Below are 22377 nucleotides of genomic sequence, written 5' to 3' on the forward strand. Positions count from 1 at the left end.
CTGGAATTTCACCTCCTGACTCAGCCTCCTGAGTAGCTGGTTATAGGCATGTGCCATCATGCCTGGCTGCCAATTTTCTTTCTTTCTTTTTTTTTTTTTTTGGTACCAGGGATTGAACCCAGAGGTCCATAACCACTGAGCCACATCCCTAGCCCTCTCATTTTTTGTTTTCAGACAGGGTCTTGCTAAATTGCTTAGGCCCTCACAAAATTGCTGAGGTAACTTGAAACAGGGTTTCAAGAAGTAAGGAGGATCCAGGTATGGTGGCACACACCTAGAATCCCAGCAACTGTAGAGGCTGTGGCAGGAAGAGCACCAGTTCAAGACCAGCCTGGGGAATTTGGTGAAACCCTGTCTCAAAACAGGCCTGGAACTTGAAACCCTTCTGCCTCAGCTTCCCAAGCCAATGGGATTATAAGAATTACCAAGCCTACCTTCTGCCAATTTGTTTTTGATTTAATAACTTTGAACTTGGTTCCAGGGTTAAAAGGTCAATATAGCAGGCTTGAAACCACACAATCAAAGGCACTTAATTTGTATCAGTTATCCGACTAACATTCCTCCTACTGTTTATGGAGGAGCACACCGGTTAACCCCTGCAACTCCGGTGATTGAGGCAGGAGGATGGCAAGTTGGAGGCCAGAGTGGCCAACTCTGTCTCAAAATAAAAAATATAAAGGGCTGGTTTAATGGTAGAGTACCTCAGGGTTCAATACCCAGTACCAGAAACAAATGTGTGTGTGTGTGTGTGGGCTGGGGATGTGGCTCAAGCGGTAGCGAGCTCGCCTGGCATGCGTGCGGCCCGGGTTCGATCCTCAGCACCACATACCAACAAAGATGTTGTGTCCGCCGAGAACTAAAAAATAAATATTAAAAATTCTCTCTCTCTCTCTCTCTCTCTCTCTTTAAAAAAAAAAAAAAAAAACAAGTGTGTGTGTGTGTGTATATATATATATATATATATATATATATATATTTATGTGTATATATATTCCACCACATATTGGAAAAGGCAAATAAGAATACCAAGGTCAACGGAAATCTAGGCCTGTTCATAACTCTATCTGTGTCAACTGTCCACTAATCTACAGAACTTCCAACTGACCAATTACTCAGAGCTCTTCCTTATCCTCACCCCAAATCTCTTTCCCCGGCAGGGTTCACGGCAACACTCAGCTGTGTTCACATGCCCTAAGAAATAGCGGGTAAGAATTACGGGGAGGACTAGGTATGCGGCTCAGTGGTAGAGAGTTCGCCTCGCACGTGTGAGGCCCTGGGTTAGATCCTCAGCTCCACATAAAAATAAATAAAGGTCCAACTAAACTAAAAAATAAAATAATAATTTAAAAAAAGAATTAGGGGGACTATAAAAGGTTAGGGAAAGCTTGTGGGCGGTGAGAGGGGACCGAAATTGCTGATAAAGTGATCAGAGGAACCTCCTCCATGGGTAACATTTGGGCAGATTCCCCAGGAAGCGGTCCACCGGCAATCTGGGGAGAAGCGTCCAGATGAAGGCGTTCAGTTAATGGGGTTGTCCCTAGCTCTGTATGTTTGTTTCATAGCTGCACAACGGCGTCCAGGAAAAAGAAAACAAAGGATGAGAAATTATGCAAGAAAAAGGTATCAAAAATTAAAAAAAATAATTATGCAGGAACAGAATAAAGCTTTAGCAGTATCCGGCTTTACCTTAACTTGTGGACACACCCCCCAGGGCCAGCTCGGGAACCGCATTGCCCATCTGAGGAAAGACGTTCTAGGTATTGGAATCACATCGAGTATAGACTTCCCCGTCGCAGACTCCGCTCTTTAGGCAAGGATCCTGCCCGCAACACGTGCTCACGCCCTCACCAAGCGTAGGTGCCTCCACTAACAGTTCCCAAAGCCTGCGACGCCCATCCCTTAAACAAACACAAGTGGGCGTCCTACGCTCTCTTCTTTCCTCTGGGCCCCGCCCTAGAGAGAGGTTCTCTTGGCCCTGCCCCTAATCTGATCAGTCAAGAGTGGTCCCGCCCCTAGACCCAAGACCCCGCCCCCTCTTTATGATTGGCCTGAATCGGAGACCTCATTTTCTGATTGGTGATAGTGTGCGCATGGCTAGATGACCCGGAAGTAATTCCAGAGACGGCGGGCCGCGTGGATTCGTCTTTGGGTCTGGGTTGCTGCGGCTGCCGGGATGACCAAAATAAAGGCAGACCCCGACGGACCCGAGACTCCGGCGGAAGCGTGCTGCGGAGAGCGCACTTACCATGAGCTGCTGGTCAATCTGAACCCTATCGCGCAGCCTCTGGCTTCTCGCAGACTCACGCGGAAGCTCTATAAATGCATCAAGAAAGGTATAGTCGGCGTCGGCGTGACCCGGGTAGGGGGCGCGGGCGGCTGGACGCGGCATTCAACTGATTCTTCTGTCGTTGCAGCGGTGAAGCAGAAGCAAATTCGGCGCGGGGTTAAGGAGGTTCAGAAGTTTGTCAACAAAGGCGAGAAAGGGTAAGAACCCTCCTTCCGCCCAATTTTGCATATCTAATTGAATGCCTGCTACTACTGATAGCAGGTATTCGGTATAGGTAGGGTTAACTCTGACCCAGCCACATAAACAGTCAAGCAATAGATGAACTCCCTTCAACACGGATACCTAGCCATCACTTGAAAGGTCATAGTGAATTCCAGAAGGAAGTCAGAGCTCTTAGGACCCCTGGCTTCATTCATTAATTAGACTGAGTCTACTGGTTTTCAAGTACTGTGTTGTGGAAAGACAATGACATGGGTCATAAAATCACACACAAAAATAATTACAAGTTGGGATAATAGTCATTGAGGAAAATGCAAGCTGCAATTAGAATGACTTCATTATCCTACTTATTTCTTTTCTGGCGTTTGTCAGAATCTGAAGCACACTTATATTTTTATTCCCTGTATTTCCCACTCAGGCCAGACAGTACCTTGAGAACAGGGCCTTTTACTGGTTTATGTAGAGAAGTCTTTGGTTCACTGTAGGTGCTCAAAAGATAATGTTGGTTTCCATGGTAGAGCACTTGCCTTAGCATTTGTGAGACCCTGGATTTGATCCCCAGCACTGCAAAGAGAATGTGTGTGATGGGATTTGATGCTCACTGAAGAATCTGACCTAGTTGTTCATGTGGGGATGCATGAGGGAAAGCTTCCCTGAGCAGGCCCATTTGTGCTGAGATCTAACAACACAGGATTAATTTTGGGAAGCAGGGTCCTGACAGCTGAAAGTGTGGATCCCAGGGCAAGAGTGTAGTGCTGAACCTCCTCATGGTGCCTTGTGAATTATTTAAGTTTACTTTTTTTTCTTAGAACTTTGGGTGGCCATTTAAGGTTAAAGGCAGGAAGGGGAAAAACTATGTTTACACCTTAAGGTTTTTCTAGCAATTGAAGAAAGGACTAAGAGGCCAGATATTGGAAAATCCAGTAGGCGACAACTGTTGTCCAGGAGAAGTGATGGGGGAAGATAGGTTTGAGAGCACATTCAGATAGGGAAACTAAAGAGGTATGGATGGTTTCATTCCCAGCCAAATGGATAGAGGGCTCATTTTCTGAGGTTGTAAACAGTGGAGGACCAGGTTTGTGTGAAAAGATCATAAGTTTGGTTTTAGGCAACTTTTTGAGATGTCTCGGAGACACACTGCCCTCCATCCCCAGCTTAACTGCCCAACAGGGATATGGCTATATGTGTTTGGAGCATGGAAGAAAGAAGGCCAAGCTGGAGGGAATAGATACGGGAGTGAGTAGTGCACTTGACACAAGGGCAGTGGATTGAGTCATCCAGGGAGAAGATACTGAGAGAAGGCAGCCACAGACCAGGCTATGAGGAACACCAACAGTTAAAGGCTGCTTAAAGAAGAGCCTGGAACTAGTGCAGTAATTCATGCCTATAATCCCAGCAGCTCATGAGGCTGAGGCAGGAGGATTGCAAGTTCAAAGCAAACCTCAGCAACTTAGCAAGACCTTGTCTCTTAAAAAAAAAAAATATTAAAATGGCTGGGGGGCTGGGGATATGGCTCAAGCGGTAGCGCGTTCGCCTGGCATGCGTGCGGCCCAGGTTCGATCCTCAGCACCACATACAAACAAAGATGTTGTGTCTGCCAAGAACTAAAAAATAAATATTAAAAAAAAATAAATTAAAAAAAATGGCTAGGGATGTGGCTCTGTGGTTACATAACCCTGGGTTCAATCCCTGGTACTAAAAAAAAGCCAAGCCTGCAGCTGGGCAGGGTGGGGCTGAGGCAAGAAGATTCCAAGTTTGAGGCCAGCTTCAGCAACTTAGCAAGATCCCATTCCAAAAATAAAATTAAAAAGGCTAGAGATGTATCTCAGAAGTAAAGTGCCCCTGGGTTTGATACCCAGTACCAATAATAATAAGAAAGAGGAGACTGCAGAACATACAATGCAGGAGACAAAAAGGAAACTAGAGGTGTGGAAGCAGAACTTTTTTTTTTTTTTTGGTGGTGGTGGTGCTAGGGATTAAACCCAGGTCCTTATGCATGCAAGGCAAGCACTTGACCAACCAAGCTATATCCCCAGCCCTGGAAGCAGGATTTTGTTTTTTGTTGTTGTTTTTTAATACTTATTTAGTTGTAGATGAACACACAGTATCTTTATTCATTTTTATGTGGTGCTGAGGATTGAACCCAGTCCCTCACACATATGAGGCAAGCGCTTAACCACTGAGCTATATCCCCAGCCCTGGAAGCAGGACTTTGAATCAAGGGTTCCTACATCTGCCTGTCACTCACCCTTGGGAGAATACTCTTCCTTCTGTGTCTTCAGGCTTTCTCAGGCCCTTGCCCCAAGCCCTAATACCTTGGTAGCTAGAACCATAGTAGAGCATTCTCTGACAAACTTTTCCCTTTTGGGACAGAGCTCGTGCTTCTTAGCCTGTCTTTAAAGGAATATAAGTGGGACCCCTGCCGATCTCTTCAGCTTTGTTTTCTACTGTCTTCCCTATCCCAAGATTACAAAGACATCTCAGGCTCCCCACAACCAGCCTCTATATATCTCGTATTGGTCTGATTCCCTCAGTCTTACACTTTCCACACCTCCTACCCCTCCACTGGCTACGTGACATTATTCAGCTGTCCATTCAAGTGTCTCTTGCTAGCCTCAGAGTTGAATTCTTATTCTTTGGCATTTCTGCAATACTTCATCTATCCCAGCACTGTACTATTTATCATACTTGGTGGCATTTACATGCTTTCAAGAAGTAGAGTTCACTTCCCCATATGAATGCCTCTGTCCAACAACTTTGCACTCCCTTCAGAATTTAGCAGGCCCACATCAGTAACTGTAGATTCCTTGGGGGTGGCACATCTTATTCATCTCTCTATTCCCAAGGCCTAGCCAGATGTGGAACTTAGGACTGAAAGAAAGAAGGGAGCAAGTTAGAAATGATGGTTCTCTCATTTCAGGATCATGGTTTTGGCAGGAGATACGTTACCAATTGAGGTGTACTGCCATCTCCCAGTTATGTGTGAAGACCGGAATCTGCCCTATGTCTATATCCCCTCTAAGACGGTAAGGAGCATCACCACACACACACACACCTTGGTCAACCCTGGGGAGGGTTTCCAGAATGCAGTCTGCAGCAGCAGGCCGAATGGGAAAGAACTCATATCCTTAAGCATTACGACAGGTTTTGGTGCCTTCTTGGTCCGTTGCTTCTTAGTTGTGGGACAGATAAGTTACATTTCTACACTTGTTTTTTTGAGACAGGACCACCTTACATTATATAGGCTGACCCAGAACTCCTGGGCTCAAGCAATCCTCCTGCTTCAGCCTCCCATGTAGCTGAGTCTGTAGGTGTGTGCCACCATGCCTGGAGGGTTTCCTCTGTCCATGAGAATGAAAACAGATGTACATGAAAGTGCTCATAAACTTTTAAGATGCTGCATCCATGTTAGTTATGTTAGGTGGATTCATGCTCAAAGTGTTTTTGGAACCTGTATCTATCCTTGTCCTTCCATAGCAGGAATGAGGTATAGGGCATAGGATGTGGGAGATGGCAGAGACTTAGCACACGCCCCACCCTGCCTATGAGGACAGCACCTGCAAGGCTGGAGCCCTTTTACAGTAGCCATGTGGGAATGTAGGCCCAGTGTTGCTGGACCAGGGCTTGAAAGTTTGCTTGGGATTAAATGATGGCAGCCAATTCAAAGAAAATGTTTTTTTCACCAGTACTAGGGATTGAACCCAGGGCCTGATGCATGCTAGGCAAGTACTCCACCACTGGGCTATACCCTCAGTCCTTTATTTATTTTATGGTAGTGGGAATTAAGACCAGGGGCACTCTATCACTGAGCTACATCCTCAGCCATTTATTTTTTAAGACAGGATCTCAGTAAGTCGCCCAGGCTGACCTCAATCTTGCAATCCTCCTGCCTCAGCCTAAACCTCAGGAGTAGCTGGATTACAGGTGTGCACCACCACTGCACCTGGCTGGAAATGTTTTTAAAAACAATGTGTACTCAGTAGAACAGAGCTGTGGGCCAGATTAGGCTAGTTGGTCATATAGTTGTGACTCTGGCATAGGGGCTATATAGGCTTTTTTCCAAACCACCTCACTTTTCCTCTTCTTTAAAGGACTTGGGTGCAGCTGCTGGCTCCAAGCGCCCCACCTGTGTGATAATGGTCAAGCCCCACGAGGAATACCAAGAAGCCTATGATGAATGCTTGGAGGAAGTGCAGGCCCTGCCACCTCCCTTGTGAAGGACTTGGACAGCAGCCTAGGCACCTGTTCCAGAAGCTGTTGAACTGGTACCAGAATGATTGCCCATCCTCATAGCATCTTCCAATTCCATGAGGATTCTTCCCAGCTAGCTCCAACAGCTGTTTGTTGAAGATAGAGCCAGCATCTTTCCATCAGTTCCACTTCCTGTTGAGCTTCAATGAAGAGAGTTCCAAGAATATGGAGTGGGAGAAGTAAATGCTAAGACTAAAATGTGATGAGTCTGTGGGTGTTTTTTTTTTTTTTTTAAAGCATCAGCAGCTGGTGTAGCCAAGGAGTTGGCAGGCAGGAAAGAGTGGAAGCATCCCTTCTCACCAGAGAACCCAAAGAATGTTCAGTGCTAATGCTTGGTCACTCAGGGCCCATGCTTGGGTTTAAGCTAAGAAATGATTTTTTGGAGGGTGAGGGGTAGTAAGGAAGATTGAACTCAGCAGTGCTTTATCATTGAACCATATCCTGAGCCCCTTTATTGACATAGGGTCTGAGTTGCTGACGCTGATCTCAAACTTGTAATCCTTTGCCTCAGACTCCTGAGTAGTTGAGAAGCTGAGATTATAAGCATGCACCACAGTGCCCAGCTTGAGAAATGATTTTCCTGTGTACTCCAGAACTTTCAACTCTCATTTTCAGGAGAAGCGTAGGCTTTGAGATGAGGCAACAGGGCCTGCAGCCACTACATAAGAGACAGTCCCATTCCTCTTTTCTTCCAGGAGCTTTAAAAACCATTGTGGACCCTGGGCACTGTGATGTATACCTGTAATCCCAGCAACTCAGGAGGCTGAGACAAGAGGATCAAAAGTTCAATTCCAGCCTCAGCAACTTAGTAGGGGAAAAAAAGAAACGTGGAAAACTTACTGGGAAAAAACTCAAAACAGTAAATTTTTTTTTTCCTTATACTAGGGATTAAACCCGGGAACAGTCTACCACTAAATCATATCCCCAGTCCTTTTTATTTTTTGAGACAGGGTCTTGCTAAGTTGCTGAGGCTGGCCTAGAACTTGGAATCCTCCTGCCTCAGCCTTCCAAGTCACTGGATTACAGACATGCCCCACAGCACCTGGCTAGTAGATTTAATATAGGAATATGAAGCTAAATATAAACCCAGGCCTTTCTCCTTCTTAACATAATGGCCTTTGCAAACACTGTATACCTGAGGTCCCTCCCTGCCTTATAAACTCCCTCACCACAGGATTTAGTACCCATAGCAACCAGCCTTCAGCCTCCCTGGGGTAATCTGCAAAGAGTTTATGCTTGGGTCAAGAGCTGCTGAAACTCTTAATCTTAAATCCTTTCATCTTAAATCCTCTTATAGTGATTTCTAATAAGATTTTATACACATATATATAAAAGCACCTTGCCCAGGGTTGCACATCTCCCACATTTTCCCCCGAGGCAGACTTTCCAGATGATCTGGCTAACCATGGTTCTGTTAGCAGCCACCAGGCCATGCCAGTATGTATGGTGCAGCGGGCACATAATTGTCAGTGAAGCTCCAGGCTGGCTAGAAGTAAGGAGAAGAGCTGTGAATATATTTGCTCAAAGTTATAAAACAACAGCATTCAGTTCTAACTTGGACTATTTACAACGGGGAATGGATATACAGTTGAGGCTATACAGTGGGAGGAGCTGGCCACAGCTGGATCTAGGCTGAGAGGCAGAGGTGGATACAGCCTTCACATGGCAGTAAAAGCCATGGCTGAGGATGGGGTGGAAGATTGTTGCTGATGTCCGAGACCTTTGCTACTCTGTCAGTTGCTAAGTGGGGCAAATATAAACAGCAAGAGTACAGAGGCTAGCATTTCCCTTTCCTTATAGCCAAGGAGGTAGCTGCCCAGTCTAGCTCTTAACCTCTTTTCTTGGCCTCTGCCAAATGCTTGGACAGGCTCCACCCCATGGTAGTGTTCCTCAGCCAGTTCCTCTGAAATGAATTCCAATCCACTAAAGCTACTCATCCATCCGCCCCTAGACAGACTGAGGCTCATGGGAGAAAACCCCTTCCAACAAAGTTCCTTCCAGGCAGCAATCAGAATATGATGCGTTTCCCGTCTGCTGGGTTCTGCTCCATGGGACAATAAGGACATTTCAACCTGCAAAGGGAGAACCAAGACCATCTCAGGGGTGGCCAGCAGAGCAGCCTGGTCAAGATAGAATTAGGCGGGGGGGGGGGGGGGGGGGGACTTACTTTCCTCCATTAATGAGCTTGTTTAGTGCGTCTCGGGAAATGACATGGCCACAGATGAGCTTGATGGGAGGGTTGGAATCCGATGTCTGCTGGCGGAGGATGGGGCAAGCAAACACCGAGTGGTACCAGCACTTCATGCCTAGTTCAATCTCAATCTGGAGAGGGTGACAAAGGATTGAGTTCCATTTTCTGTCCTGGCTGTATTCCCTGGTGCCTGCCTTGTGCTAATGCCTCCCCCTACCAGGCCTCACCGGCAACTCATCCTTGTGACTCCAGACCCCAGTGCACTGCCTCTGCTCAATCACAGCTTTGATGTTCATCAGCACGGGCAGCGCCACACAGCCAGAGGCAAAGCTGCAGAACAAAGAGCAGGGGCTGGAGTAGCTCAGACCACAGAGACCTGGATGACAGACAAAAGGACTGGTGCAGCATGTCTTTGGCAAGGGACTTGAGACAGGATTAAAAAGTAGCGAGAGATGAAATCAGTCCTTGAAAATTCCTCAGTGGCTCTTAAAATGCTATATATGTAGACAGGTATGTCTAACTCTAGAGAGTCATTCTAATGTACCCCAAAGTTTGAGAACCTATATGAAAGACAAAGAGAAGCTCCAGAGCAGATATCTGCTCATCCAAACCAATGAAAAATGGTATGCTGGTCATGGTGGTGCACACCTGTAATCCCAGCAACTCGGGAGGCTGAGACAGGAGGATCGAAAATTGGAGGCCAGCCTGGGCAACTTAGCGAGATCCTGTCTCAAAATAAAAAATAAAAATGGCTGGGGATGAAGCTCAGTGGTAGAGCACCCCTGAGTTCAATCCCCAGTAAACACACACTAAAAAAATTCCATGGTGTGACTTGGAGGACAGTGGTCAATTTGGAAGGGCCCCAGCCCATTTACAGAGTCTATCCTACTGTCTTGTCACAGTATACCAGTAGGATAGTGGCTATAATCTAGGATACTGAAAAATGAGAAAGGGGGATTCAGTTCTCAAAAATCATCGCATGGGCGATAGGGAGCTCACTGGTTGGGAACTTGGATGATGAATTCTAGAAATGCATAGGGTAGTGCTGTACAACACAGAGCCTGTCAAAAGGCCAGTGGTGTTCTTGCCAGGAAATAATAATCCAAATCCATGGTAACAAAGTAGATGAAAGTGGAGTCAGTCTTCCACATTGGGAAACAGTATAAAACTCCATAACCAGTCTAAATAAAATGCAATGTGAAGCTGGGGCAGTAGGGTACACACCTGTAATCCCAGCTACTCAGGAGGCTAAGGCAGGAGGATCACAAGCTGGAGTTAGCCTCAGCAACTTAGTGAGACCCTATCTCAAAATTTAAATCTTAAAAGGACTAGGGATTTATTTAGCTCAGTAGTAAAGCACCCCTGAGTTCAATCCTCTGTGGAAAAAAAAAATTTTTTTTTAAATTAAAATAAAAAGAGCTGGGGCTGGGATTGTGGCTCAGCGGTAGAGAGCTCGCCTAGCACAGGCGGGACCTGGGTTCCATCCTCAGCACCACATAAAAATAAAAAGGCATTGTGTTGTGTCCATCTACACCTAAAATATTAATAAATAAATAAATAAATAAAAATAAAATAAAAAGAGCTGAGTAGAACACCCCTAGGTTGAATCCCCAGTACTGCAAAAAAAAAAACAATGTGACAGCTGTCCACTGTGGTGGAGTATAGCTCTGGGGTCAATCCAAGAGTCCTTTATTCTGTGAGGCATGCTAATTCCATGGTGAACTGCCACTTCCTCATCTGTAAAATGAGGATAACAGTACCTCCAACTCCCAGAGTTATTGTGAAGCTGGGATAGAAGGATATTACTGTGACGGAGACTTCTAAGCAACAGCTCTAAATTCACATTTCTCCACCACACAAGTCTCCCCTGAGGGAAGTGGCTGTTTAAGAGAAGAAACAAAAAGGTCACAGGGCTGCACAAAGGCATGGATTTGTCTTCATTGGGAGGGTCTTGCCATAGTCTAGGAGAGATGTGCAGGCAAGGCAGGGCCCTCTATTTTAACTATAAAAACGGGGAATTTCTGCCTCGAAGGATGATTCGGTGAAAACACCAAGAAGCATCCCAGTAGGTGGCGGTGCCTTGGCAAAATCATGTTTCCCTCTAAGCCCTCCCCCTTATGCTGCCCTCCCAGGCTGGGTCATACCTGACACTGAGTGGGGACTCCACAGAGAGCCCCAGCAGGGAACAAGCATCCCGGGTAAAGGTCTCACAGATCTCTGCCCAGTGGCTGTTGTCCAGGAGGTGGCAGTAGGGCGACTTCTCCAAACCCAGCCGCAGGTACACAAGGCTGCCCATCATCACCTGAATCTCTACAAGGCAACCAAGCAGCAGTTCAGAGGATGCAGGGGCTCCAGATTCATCCTGGGGGGGAGGGCAGCAGGACTGAGAAGCACAATTCTGTGAGCTCCACTGAACACTGCAGCTCCCTGGCCCCTTGACAGACTCAGCAGGAACTGAAACACCCTCAGGCAGCTCCCTGGCCCCTTGACAGACTGAGCAGGAACTGAAACACCCTCAGGCAAAACTGATTCTAAAACCAGCTGGAAGGGGAAGTCTGGGCTGCTGCCATAAATCAAGAACAGGTGTTGCCAACATGGAATCAGGAGGAAGTCCCTTTCCAATCCTCTTTCCATCCTTCTGTTTGCATCAAAAGCAAGTCTCCACTTAGCACAAAATGTCTCCACTCACCAACTCTAATCTCCCTTTTTAACAAAAGCAGATCCCATGTTTGACACTTTCAGGAGGCAGCAGTATCTAACAAAAATTTAAAATCATTGCTTGTGGGCTGGGGATGTACTCAGTGGTAGAGTGCTTGCCTAGCATGTGTGTGGTCCTGGGTTCATCCTTGGTCGAAGAGTATGGGTCATTCAAAGGCAAGACTCAAAGGACAGGCTTGGAAATGCAAATATGAAGGAAGGGGACTCAGGAAGAACATACCAGAGAAGATGCTCAGGTGAGTCTTATTAAACAGGGCCCTTCTAGGTAGGTAGAAACATATAAGGCAGAGGAAGCAGCATGAGGGCATGGCATGCTCTGGGTATAGGTATGGCACACAGCAGGCACTGGAGACTTGATGTGTCTGAGATGACAGTATAAAGATTTCACAGATGTGGATGAAGAAGAGCACTGAGTGTGGAGCTTACCTCAGAGGCAATAAGGGGTCAAAGAGAGTTTTTCAGGTTGGGGAGAGGCATCTGGGTGTCAGAACCCAATGTGGGCACAGGGACTGGCAAACTGACACATCAGCTGAACCCCAGCAGCACCACCCTCAGTGCCTGGGCACATACCCCGCTGGTGGAGTCGAGCAAAAGGCTGAAAGTGCCGGGCATAACTGAGGGCCTCCAGCTGCTTCTCAGGGCCGCCTGCAAGGAGACGGATGAAGTGCAGTCGGTGTAGCTTGAACTCCAGGGAACTGTTGAGCTCCACAAGGCGCTGCCTATGAGAAACGGCCCATCTGGGAAGAAAGGAGCCATGTTGGTGAGGGCTAAAAAGCGGGCTCTGGCACAGCCAGAATCTGAGAGAAGGGATCCAAAAGAGTGTGAGGCCCTTGAGACAGGGCTGGAAGCATGTCAAGCACATCTGGGTGAAATGAAGACCACAGACAAGTTCTGCCCCTGAGAGGCTATGATAGAGTGCTACTAGCCCACCCATGGTCCTCCTTACTCAAGTGCAGGCCCCAGGTCTTGTTCGTGCAGAGCTTCCAGGATTCGATTCAACTCCAAGAAGGGCTGCTTGAAATCCAAGTCCACATTCAGTGTTGATTCCTGTGGGGGAGAAAGAGAGATCTCACCACTGGAAGACAGAGTTTCCAAAATTCTGTTAGACACATAATAAAACTTGATCTGCCAAAAACAGACTGAAGTGAGGCAGAGTTTGCAAGGCAAGCCATGGTCTCCTGCCAGCCACATAGGTCCCTCTTATTCCCATTTCATTTCTAAGGAGGTCGAGTGCCACAGGCTGACCTCCCAGAGTGCAGAGTGCAGACCACAAACTATATCCTACCATTGGGGTACTGAGAACAGTCCTCAGACCTGACATTGATGAGCTTGGTGAGAAAATTCCTTTTCAATCCTCCTAATTACATTAAGGCAAAGACTCCTTTTCTTCCATTGCCAATGTGTCTTTAATGCCTAACAAGTGCTACTTTATCATTTCACTAATCCCCTTTTTAATAAGGGGATATCAGGCTTCAACTTAGCAACCTGGTTACTGTAGAAATCAGTAACTTTGCTTTTCATCATTTATCTTTTTAGAGCAACCTTCTATTTTATGGAAGGGAAATGATTTCTAAAATACAATGTATTTAAACAATGGCAGGGATTTAATAGGAAGAAAATGATCAGATAAAAGGCAGAATGAGTAAGTACCCTCAGCACCTTCCCAGCCCACCTGATTCCTGGCACAGTCATTACCTGGCACAGCTCCTCAGCAACACTGAGCATGCCCTGCTGGTACAAGTGCTCCACAATGGCCAGCTGCAGAATCTGCTGCTGCTTCTCCCGTGAGTCCCATACCGCGTCGGAGACTACACCACATATCTCAGAGTCAAAGTTCTGACAAGGAGAGACAGGGCCCAATAACTTCAGTGCCCACAATTGCTCTCCTGCCAAGCTCCAGGATATTCCCACCCCTAGTCCTCGGGCTGCCCACATGCTCACCCTGTCAATGGCTTTGCCCACTCGGGACACGCTGCTGTGAATGTCCTTATGGTCTGAAGCCAGTTTCTGGACAGTGTCTTTGATCTTCCGGCAGCACTGGGACATCACCAGGGAGAGGGTAGCTGAGAGAGGGGTCCCTTGGAGTGCTTCAGAGAAACAGTGGAGCAAGTCAGGACACAGAGGATCCATTTCTGCTTCCTCTATTCTAGATGCTGGCCTGGTAATAAAGTGCTTGCCTAGCATGCATGAGGCCTGGATTTGCTCCCCAGCACCACAAAAAAAAAAAAAAAAAAAAAAAGTAGCTGAGGAAGTAGTTCATTGCTAAATGCTGGCCTGGCAGCCTGAACTTCACAGTGAAATATCTAGCTTCTATTTCAAGTCCTGCCACTTTTTAACTTGGAACTGGTCAAGTGGGAGAAGCCAATTTATCCCTTGTGCTTTCATTCCTTCATCTATAAAAACTATAGATTGCTATAAAATGAAGACAATTTGGCATTTACTGTGAGTTGACTGTTTTAGCTCATGTACTGCATTCATACACAGAATTATATGTTTGTCAAGTTAAACACTGACCCACTCTATACCAGTAATTCCACTTCCAAGAGAAATAAAAGTGATGGCCACCCAAAATCTTATATGTGAATAAGAAATAACCCAAATGTTTATCAACTAATGGATAAATAAAATGTGGCCTATTCATACAATCAATATTATTTAGCCATAAAAAGTAATAAAGCTAGGCATGGTGGTAGTCCCTGCTACTTGGGAGGCGGGAGGATCACGGGAGTCTACAAGTTTGAGACCAGCCTGAGCAACACAGCAAGATCCTGTATCAAAAAGAAATGATGTCCTGGTACATGCTACAACATGGAAGAATCTTGAAAACATTATGCTATTGAAAGAAGTCAGAAACAAAAGGCCACATATTGTATGAATCTATATATATGAAGTGTCCAGAATAGGTAGATCTATACAGACAAAGTAGATAAGCAATTGCCAGGTGTTAGTGGGAGGAATGGACAGACTATTAATGGGTTGGGTATCTTTTGGGGGTGATGAAAATGTTCTAAAATTAGATAGTAGTAATGATTGTTCAACTTTGTAAATATTCTAAAAAAACACTGAATTGTATACTCGAAAAGAGTGAGCTTAATGATATATGAATTGTAGCTCAAAAGAGAGATAGGTTGGGGATGTAGCTCAGTGGTAAAGTGCTTGCCTAACATGCACGAGGTCCTGGGTTTGATCACTAGCACTATCAAAAAAAGAATAAAGAGCCGGGTACGATGGCACATGCCTGTAATCCCAGTGGCACGGGAGGCTGAAATAGGAGGATCGCAAGTTCAAAGCCAGCCTCAACCTCAGTGAGGCACTAAACAACTCAGTGAGACCCTGTCTCTAAATAAAATATGCAAAAGAGCTGAGGGTGTGGATCAGTGGTTAAGCACCCCTGAGTTCAATCCCTGGTACCCAAATTTAAAAAAAGAAAGCAGGGGACAAAAAAAAATAATAAACACAACAGAATAATTTCAGGTAAATTAATAATTTTGGTTGGGCTTTTTGAAAGAGCTCAGAGAATGCCATTACACCCATTTGAAGAGGCCTGGAGGTATATGTATCAATCATCCTTCCCGGACCACGTCACCAAGTAGCCCTAGATCTCCCCCATCCACAGGAAGTCTGGTATGGGGATCTCTCAGGGGTGGACACCCACCTGCATTGGCCAGCTCAGCCCGCAGCTGGCCCACATAGTGTAGCAACTCCTCCAGGCTCTGCTCACAGTGCTGCCCATAGGTCAGGAACTTCTGCAGGACTTTGTCCAGCTCTCTCTCCACACATGCACATTGCTCCATGACAGCCTCTGCCTGAGGAATGTCAACTGGGTCAAGCCCGAAATGGACCAGAGTGACACAGTAGGGGAGCTCCCAGACCATTTATTCAGATCCCTCTCACCATTCCCATATCATATATCAATATTCAGAAATCCCCTGCATTGCTAGGTATGGTGGCACATGCTTTGTTACAAAACATGAACCAAAAACAAAGTATTAAAAAAAAAAAAAACTTGATCCTGTCCTTATATAAGTCCTTATGTGTCCTCCCACAGGTACCTGGGTAGATAGATGGGAAGCTGTGGACCAAATCTGTTTTGTTAAGCAGGGGATTCTTTTTTTTTTTGGTACTAGGGATTGTACCAGGAGCACTTTACTACTAAGCTATATCCCAGTCCTTTATTATTTTTTATTTTGAGAGAGGGTCTCACTAAGTTGCTCAGGGCCCCACTAAGTTGCTGAGGCTTGCCTTGAACTTGTGATCCTCCTGCCTCAGTATTCTGAGTCACAGATATTACAGGTGTGTACCACCATACCCAGTTTGTTCAGTTTTTAGTTTGGTTTGACTTTTTTGATACTAGGGTTCATAACCACTGAACTACATCCCAGATCTTTTTATTTTTATTTTGAGACAGAGTCTCATTAAGGTTCTGAGCGTCTCCCTAAATTGGTGAGTTTGGCCTGGAACTTGTGCTCTTCCTGCCTCAGCCTCCTGAGTAAATGGGATTACAGGGAATGCACCACCACATCCAGCTCATTTCCCTTTTAAATCAGGACACAGAGCAGGCCTCACACAATCCTTAGCAGGCTATACAGTCTAACTAGAAACCCATACACTGCACAGGGTCATATCTCATGTATTTCTTATATTCCTTATGGCCACCTCTTACAGTTTGTGAAATTGGTTATCCATATACTACAGTGATACAAACCATCAAGGCAATCCTTGAATGGATAATATTTGGAAATATAGCTTAGAGAATAACTGCCAACCATGTTGGTCTGATGGGCCTAGCCTTTCCCTCTAGTGTCAGCCAACCCCCACTGCTAGCTCATGGATAGGCACCTTGTGCCCAACCAACCAGAACCCTCATTCTCACAGCCCGACGTCCTGATACATGTTGCTTCCCCCTGGTCTGCTCTCTGGCCCATCTTTCTCCAGTTTGTCAGATGTCACAGGAAGCTAGCCCTCTTCTTAAACCCTTCTCACCCTAGGTCACTGCTCCCCACCATTTTAGAGCAGGCTTTGACACTGAACACACAATCTTCAAAATGTTGGTGACAGAATTAATTTCCCTCCTCATATATCTATAGGACTTGAAATGAGGGGACTGCTTACACATCCCTCTAAAATGGTCAAATCTAGCCAGTTGTCATTCTCTTAAGGAGTACAGGTGCACACCTGTAATCCCAGCAACTCGGGAGGTAAGGCAGGAGGATGGCAAGTTCAAGGCCAGCTTGGGCAACTTAGTGAGACCCCCATCTCAAAATAAAAAATAAAGAGGACTGGGGGTGGGCTGGGGATGTGGCTCAAGTGGTAGCGTGCTTGCCTGGCATGCATGCAGCCCGGTTTTGATCCTCAGCACCGCATACAAACAGGGATGTTATGTCCGCCGAAAACTAGAAAATAAATATAAAAAATTCTCTCTCTCTCAAAAAAAAAGGACTAGGGGTATATTTCAGTGGTGGAGTCCCCCTGGGTTCAACCACCAGTACCCTCCCCACCACACACACACCAAAAAGAGGTACAGAGTAACATCATAAAGAAAATCCTATGTCCAAGATGAACATCAGAATCTTCCCACTTTCACCAGACTCTTCCCCATTTCTAGCAAAACCACCAGTCCTGGCCTCATCACCTCAGTCCCATTCTATAACCCTATCTCCCTAGACACAGGGAACAAGTAACAAGGAAATGGCACCTGGGGCCTTGGGATATGTTTAACCTTCTCTCCTTATAGCTGATGCTATCAAACACACTAAAATTTGTAACCATGGTGTCCAGAAGAAATGCCACCCCACCCCAAAGAAATACACTATAACTGGATATGTGCCAGTGTGGGCAAAAGGTAACATAGACTCCCATCTAAAATGATATGAAAATTTTATTGCTATTATTAATAGCTAACATTTCATAAGAGCTTATTATGTACCAGGCATTGCTGTAATGACTTCACATGCATTAACTCATTCATTTAATTCTCACAAAAACACTATGAGGTATGTACAGTTATTAGACCCACTTTGCAGATGAGAAAATGAGACACAGAAAGATTAAATAAGTTGCCCAAGGTCACAGCATCTGGGAAGCGGAGGAGTGGGAAATGAAGCCAGGCGGTCTGGCTCTAGGCTCCAAAGCCTGTCCCTGAAGTACTTCATATTACAAGTATGGCCAGAACCAGCTTAACAGGTCACTATTTTACTAGGAAAGGAAAGCAGCAAATTCTTGTGGTTGGAATCAATGTATAGTAACCATTAATGATAACAAGAAACAGGAAGTTAATCACAGAGCCTGTGAGAACCATCTGCTGGGGAAGATGGCAAGACAAAAGAACATTTGCCAAGTGTCTGGGAACCAGAGTCCCAATTTACCAAAAATAAACATGTCTCAAAAAGGTCAGGACCTTACCAAGGTCAAAAGGTCTGGTCCTGTTGGATATTGAGTGACATGAGGACCATGAAAACCCAAAGCAGCATCTTGAGACTTCATTAAAAAGTTGAGGAAGGAGTCAGGGATGGTGGCACAATTTATAATCCAAAGGATTCACAAGGCTGATGCAGGAGGATCACCAGCGACATCAGTCTTGAAAACTTAGTAAGACCCTGTCTTAAAATAAAAAACAAGGCCAAGGCAGGAGGATCACAAGTTCAAGGCCAGCCTCAGCAACTTAGCAAGACTCTTATCTCAAAATAAAATAAAAAAGGACTGGGGATGTGGCTCAGTGGCTGGGCACCCCCGGGTTCAAGCCCCAGGCGTGGGGAAGGAGTGTTGAGGAAGGAGATGGGCAAAGGCTTTTCATCCCAGCATTGTTTGTTGTAACAAAGACTAGGAGAAAAATCTAGGGGCCTCATCACTAGAAGAATCAGTAAGTAAGTAAAAAAGTGGGGGTGCACCTATGGAAATCTGTGTGGCACTTAGAAACTGTATTCTAGATATATCCACAGCCACATCAGGAAGATCCCAAAGCATGGTCATGAGGTACGGGAAATAAAATGAAGTCCAGGTGTTTTAAATAAAAACTTAAAACATATGCATACAACTAAGGCAAATAAAAGATATACACCAAATAAAAGGATAAAAAGTATCCCGCAGTATCTGTAGGGGATTGGATTTCCCTAGAATACTATGGGTGCTCAAGTTCCTAATACAAAATGGCATAATTGGGCTGGTGTCATGGCTCAGTGGTAGAGCACTTGCCTAGCATGTGTGAGGCACTGGGTTCAAAATAAATAAATAAAATAAAGGTATTGTGTCCACCTACAACCAAAAAAAAAATAATAATTTTTTTTTAAATGGCACAGGAGGGGCTGGGGTTATGGCTCAGCGGTAGAGCACTTGCCTTGCATATGCAGGACCCTGGGTTCGCTCCTCAACACCACATAAAAATAAACAAATAAAATAAAGGTATTGTGTCCAACTACAACTAAAAAATAAATATTTTTTAAAAAATGGCATAGGGACTGGAGTTGTAGCTCAGCAGTATAGCGCTTGCCTCATATGTGTGAGGCACTGCATTTGATTCCCAGCACCACATATAGATAAGCAAATAAAAGTCCATCAAGGACTAAAAAATAAAGAAATAATGATGTAATATTTGACATTACCTACACATTCTCCCCTATGCCCTGAGCATGCTAAACACATACTCTACCACCAAGTTACATCCCCAGCAGCCCCTTTCCTATACTTTAAATCATCTCTAGACTACTTATAATACCTAATACAATGTAAATGCTATAAAAATAATTGTTACACTGTAGGAAATAATGGCAAGAAAAAACCGACTATACATCTTCAGTGCAGACACCTTTTTTCTGCATATTTCTGATCTGTGATCTCCTGAATCCACAGATGAGAACCTATGGATGTGGAGGGCTGACTATACACCAAACACATTAGAGTGGTTTCCTATAGTGGGGAGAAAGGGAGGGATGGAGATAATAAGGGGATACATACATAAATGCAAACAAGAAAAAGGCCCTTCCAGGTGGTGGAGCATGACTGTAATCCCAACAACTTTAGAGGCTAAAGCAGGCCAGTCTGGGCAACTTAGTGAGTTGGGGTTTTTTTGTTTTGTTCTGTTTTTAAGAAAAGGCTAGGAATGTAGTTTAGCAGCAGAACACTTGCCTAGCATGTGCAAGGCCCTGGGTTCAATCCCCTATACAAGAAGAGAAAAAAGGAAAGGGACCTGCATGGACCAATTAAATATACTGTGAACTGAAATGTGTTATTAACTCAATAAAACAAAAAAATTTGAAAAGAGGCGCTGGAGTGTTCCTCAGTATTAGAATACTTGCCTAGCATGTGCAAGGCCCTGGGTTGGCTCCCCTGCACAGTAATCTATCAATCAATCAATCAATCAATCAAATTCAATTCAATTAAAAATAAAAGAGTCAGGAAACCAGGACTTCCTGCAGGTATTCAATCCAAAGAGCCCAAGAGGCTAATTCAGTCCATTTGGAACAAACCATGCTGCTTAAATCAATCCATCATCTTCACCAAACACAAGAATGTGTGTATTTGTCTTTGACAAACTGCATGATTAATATAAATGCCAATGCCTGGAATTTCACATCCACTGAACCTAAGCCTCCCTCCCCAAGACCTCAGTGTACAGAAATTATCCACCAGGGTGATCGTTCCAAAACACACATCTGATCCTGTCACCCCTTTGCTCAATACTGCCATGGCTTGATACACAGCCCTTTGCAATTATGTATTCACTTCCTTTGCACAAGCTGTTCCTATTCTAGAGAATCTTATGTATTTCTTTTTTGCATGGAGACTATGAGCTAATTATCAGCTCCCCATGAAACCCTCAATGACCTCTCCCTACCTCCTTTTCTACTTCACAAGCCTGTCCAGGGGCATCTGCACCACACACATCTTAGTCTCTACTGTGACACAGTAACTATCTGTTCATACATCTATCTCCCTGCACTGGACTATGAGCTCTCAAAGACTAACATTAGTCCCATCTTCTCCCTTCCTTCAGTGCCCAGTCCATGGCCTGGTTCATGAATGAGTGCTAAGTACTTGCTGATTAAATGGTGCATCTGCCAGACATGGTAGCTCTTACTATAATCCCAGAGACTCAGAAGGCTGAGGCAGAGGATCACAAGTTCAAGGCTAGCCTCAGCAATTTAATGAGGCCCTGAGCAACTGGGCTCAGTGGCGAAGTATCCCTGGATTCAATCCCCAGTAACAAAATAATTAATTAAAATAAATAGTGCATCCATTCCCTAATCTTTGACCTAGAGAGCTTGAGCTCAAACCTGTAGGTATGAACAGAAAGACACATGAGGGAAGTATTAAATCTTCACTTAGGCAGGCATGGGAGTTTTGCCCCTAGTTTAAAGCATCCCAAAACAAGAGGGCTCCTGGGAAGGGAAGAAGGGAAATTTGTGCCAATCATAGACTAGTCCCTTTTGCCTTTTATCTCCATTGCCTCCATTGACCTAATTATTGTACTTTTACAGTCGCCATCCTTATATCTTTTCCACCTTACATAACATTCCTCTGCTCAAAACCAATAGATTTTTCCACTGTACATGGAATAAAATCCTCTCCCTCTATTTGGCCTACAAGATTCTACATGAACAATCCCACACCCCACCCAACTACCTTTCCAACTTCATCACCCCACTACTCTTCCCCTCACATGCTTCATTCTAGCCACATTAGCCTTCTGTTTTGTTTTTTGTTGTTGTTGTTGTTTTTTCACTACATCCAATTTATTTCTGCCTCAGGGCCTTTGTACTGATTCTTCCCTCATCCTGGATCACTTTCCCATCTCTTCCCACAGCTGGCTCTTTTTTATTCAGATCTCAACACAAATGCCATCTTTTCTGAAAGGCTTTCCTAGACCACAGTATATAATGCTGACCCCTCTGCCTCAACCTCACACCAGTCACCCTATTATATGGCCCTGTTCCTTTTCTTCATTGCACATCTCTATCTGAAGTTTCAAATCTCTTTTCTCACTGACCAAAACTGGAAGGAGGAAAAAGCCCACCATTTTGCCAGAGCAGCAAGACCCTACTGAGATTACATCTGCATTAACGTGCAAATGACTGGCAAACTCCCACTTATCCTTCAAAAGACCGGGTTCAAATGCCCTGCCGGGGACCCCTCCTCCCGCAGCTGTTTACCTCCGACCCAGGGGGTCGCAATAGGATGGGACCCAGCGACTCCACCCCTTGAGGAAGCTCTACGAGGATGGGGAGTCCTATGATTCTGTGGGACTCCAGCTCCCGGACCGGGGCCAAAGACTGCAAAGAGAACAAGCCCAAGGATGAATTGGCCTCCCTGGCTCTAGCCTGGGAGGCCGACCGCGCTGCGCTAGCCCCGCCGCCGCACCCCTCGCCGCCCCCCACGCCTCCGCCAGCCTCCCGGGGCCCGCACCTCCGGGCCCAGAAGCCCCAGGGCACTCACCTAGTGCTGCAGCCGGGGCCCGGCTTCCGGCGCCGCAGTCATCGGAACCGGAAGTCGCGACGGTTGCACCCAGTGTCTGGACTCGCCCATGCGTGGTTTCGCAGAGGCGGGGGGGTGGCCGGCTGACTCGCCTGCGGCAGGTCTTCTCTTCCCTCCCTCGCCGAAAGTAGAGGCGCCCACAAGAGCCAGTCGCAGACCCTGTGTCGCGCCCTGGCAACCCGCTCCCAAACTCCCAGTTCCTCGGACAAGGCCCCAACCTCCCAGTTAGCGGGAAGAAATCAGA

The 22377-nt window shown here is 45.6% G+C and overlaps 2 protein-coding genes across 10 annotated transcripts; one reads left to right on the plus strand and one right to left on the minus strand.

The window, feature by feature from the left end:
- The first annotated feature begins 2116 nt into the window (after positions 1–2116).
- On the plus strand, positions 2117–7565 carry Nhp2 (NHP2 ribonucleoprotein). Its single transcript, XM_026413106.2, has 4 exons — positions 2117–2333; positions 2415–2484; positions 5427–5532; positions 6598–7565. The coding sequence occupies exons 1-4, from the start codon at positions 2174–2176 to the stop codon at positions 6721–6723; spliced, it is 462 nt and encodes a 153-aa protein (XP_026268891.1). The 5' UTR covers positions 2117–2173; the 3' UTR covers positions 6724–7565.
- Positions 7566–8250: 685 nt separating this feature from the next.
- On the minus strand, positions 8251–22150 carry Rmnd5b (required for meiotic nuclear division 5 homolog B). 9 transcript variants are annotated; one of them, XM_077801599.1, is made up of 12 exons: positions 22095–22136; positions 21812–21931; positions 16990–17059; positions 15322–15472; positions 13608–13753; positions 13362–13502; positions 12613–12713; positions 12237–12403; positions 11093–11258; positions 9176–9278; positions 8925–9079; positions 8251–8829 (listed from the first exon to the last, which is right to left on the minus strand). In XM_077801599.1, the coding sequence occupies exons 4-12, from the start codon at positions 15458–15460 to the stop codon at positions 8766–8768; spliced, it is 1182 nt and encodes a 393-aa protein (XP_077657725.1). In that variant the 5' UTR covers positions 15461–15472; positions 16990–17059; positions 21812–21931; positions 22095–22136; the 3' UTR covers positions 8251–8765. The 9 variants fall into 9 exon arrangements, with proteins under 9 accessions (XP_077657725.1, XP_077657734.1, XP_026268887.1 ...); XM_077801608.1 differs by lacking the exon at positions 22095–22136 and adding an exon at positions 22065–22084; XM_026413102.2 differs by lacking the exon at positions 16990–17059 and having other exon boundaries at positions 15322–15468.
- Between the last annotated feature and the right edge of the window lie 227 nt (positions 22151–22377).

The sequence above is a fragment of the Urocitellus parryii genome, chromosome 1 (genome assembly GCF_045843805.1).
Source record: "Urocitellus parryii isolate mUroPar1 chromosome 1, mUroPar1.hap1, whole genome shotgun sequence".
In the NCBI taxonomy this organism is placed as follows: Eukaryota; Metazoa; Chordata; class Mammalia; order Rodentia; family Sciuridae; genus Urocitellus; species Urocitellus parryii.

Excerpts from the sequence above, each read along its gene's own strand:
- Rmnd5b (XM_026413098.2), bottom strand. The coding sequence starts at position 15,460 with ATGGAGCAATGTGCATGTGTGGAGAGAGAGCTGGACAAAGTCCTGCAG. Across the intron at positions 13,754-15,321 it reads GGCTGAGCTGGCCAATGCAG|CACTCCAAGGGACCCCTCTC; the intron begins GTGGGTGTCCAC and ends GTTTCTCTGAAG. Across the intron at positions 12,714-13,361 it reads TTGCTGAGGAGCTGTGCCAG|GAATCAACACTGAATGTGGA; the intron begins GTAATGACTGTG and ends TCTCCCCCACAG.
- Nhp2 (XM_026413106.2), top strand. The coding sequence starts at position 2,174 with ATGACCAAAATAAAGGCAGACCCCGACGGACCCGAGACTCCGGCGGAA. Across the intron at positions 2,334-2,414 it reads CTATAAATGCATCAAGAAAG|CGGTGAAGCAGAAGCAAATT; the intron begins GTATAGTCGGCG and ends CTGTCGTTGCAG. Across the intron at positions 5,533-6,597 it reads TCTATATCCCCTCTAAGACG|GACTTGGGTGCAGCTGCTGG; the intron begins GTAAGGAGCATC and ends TCTTCTTTAAAG.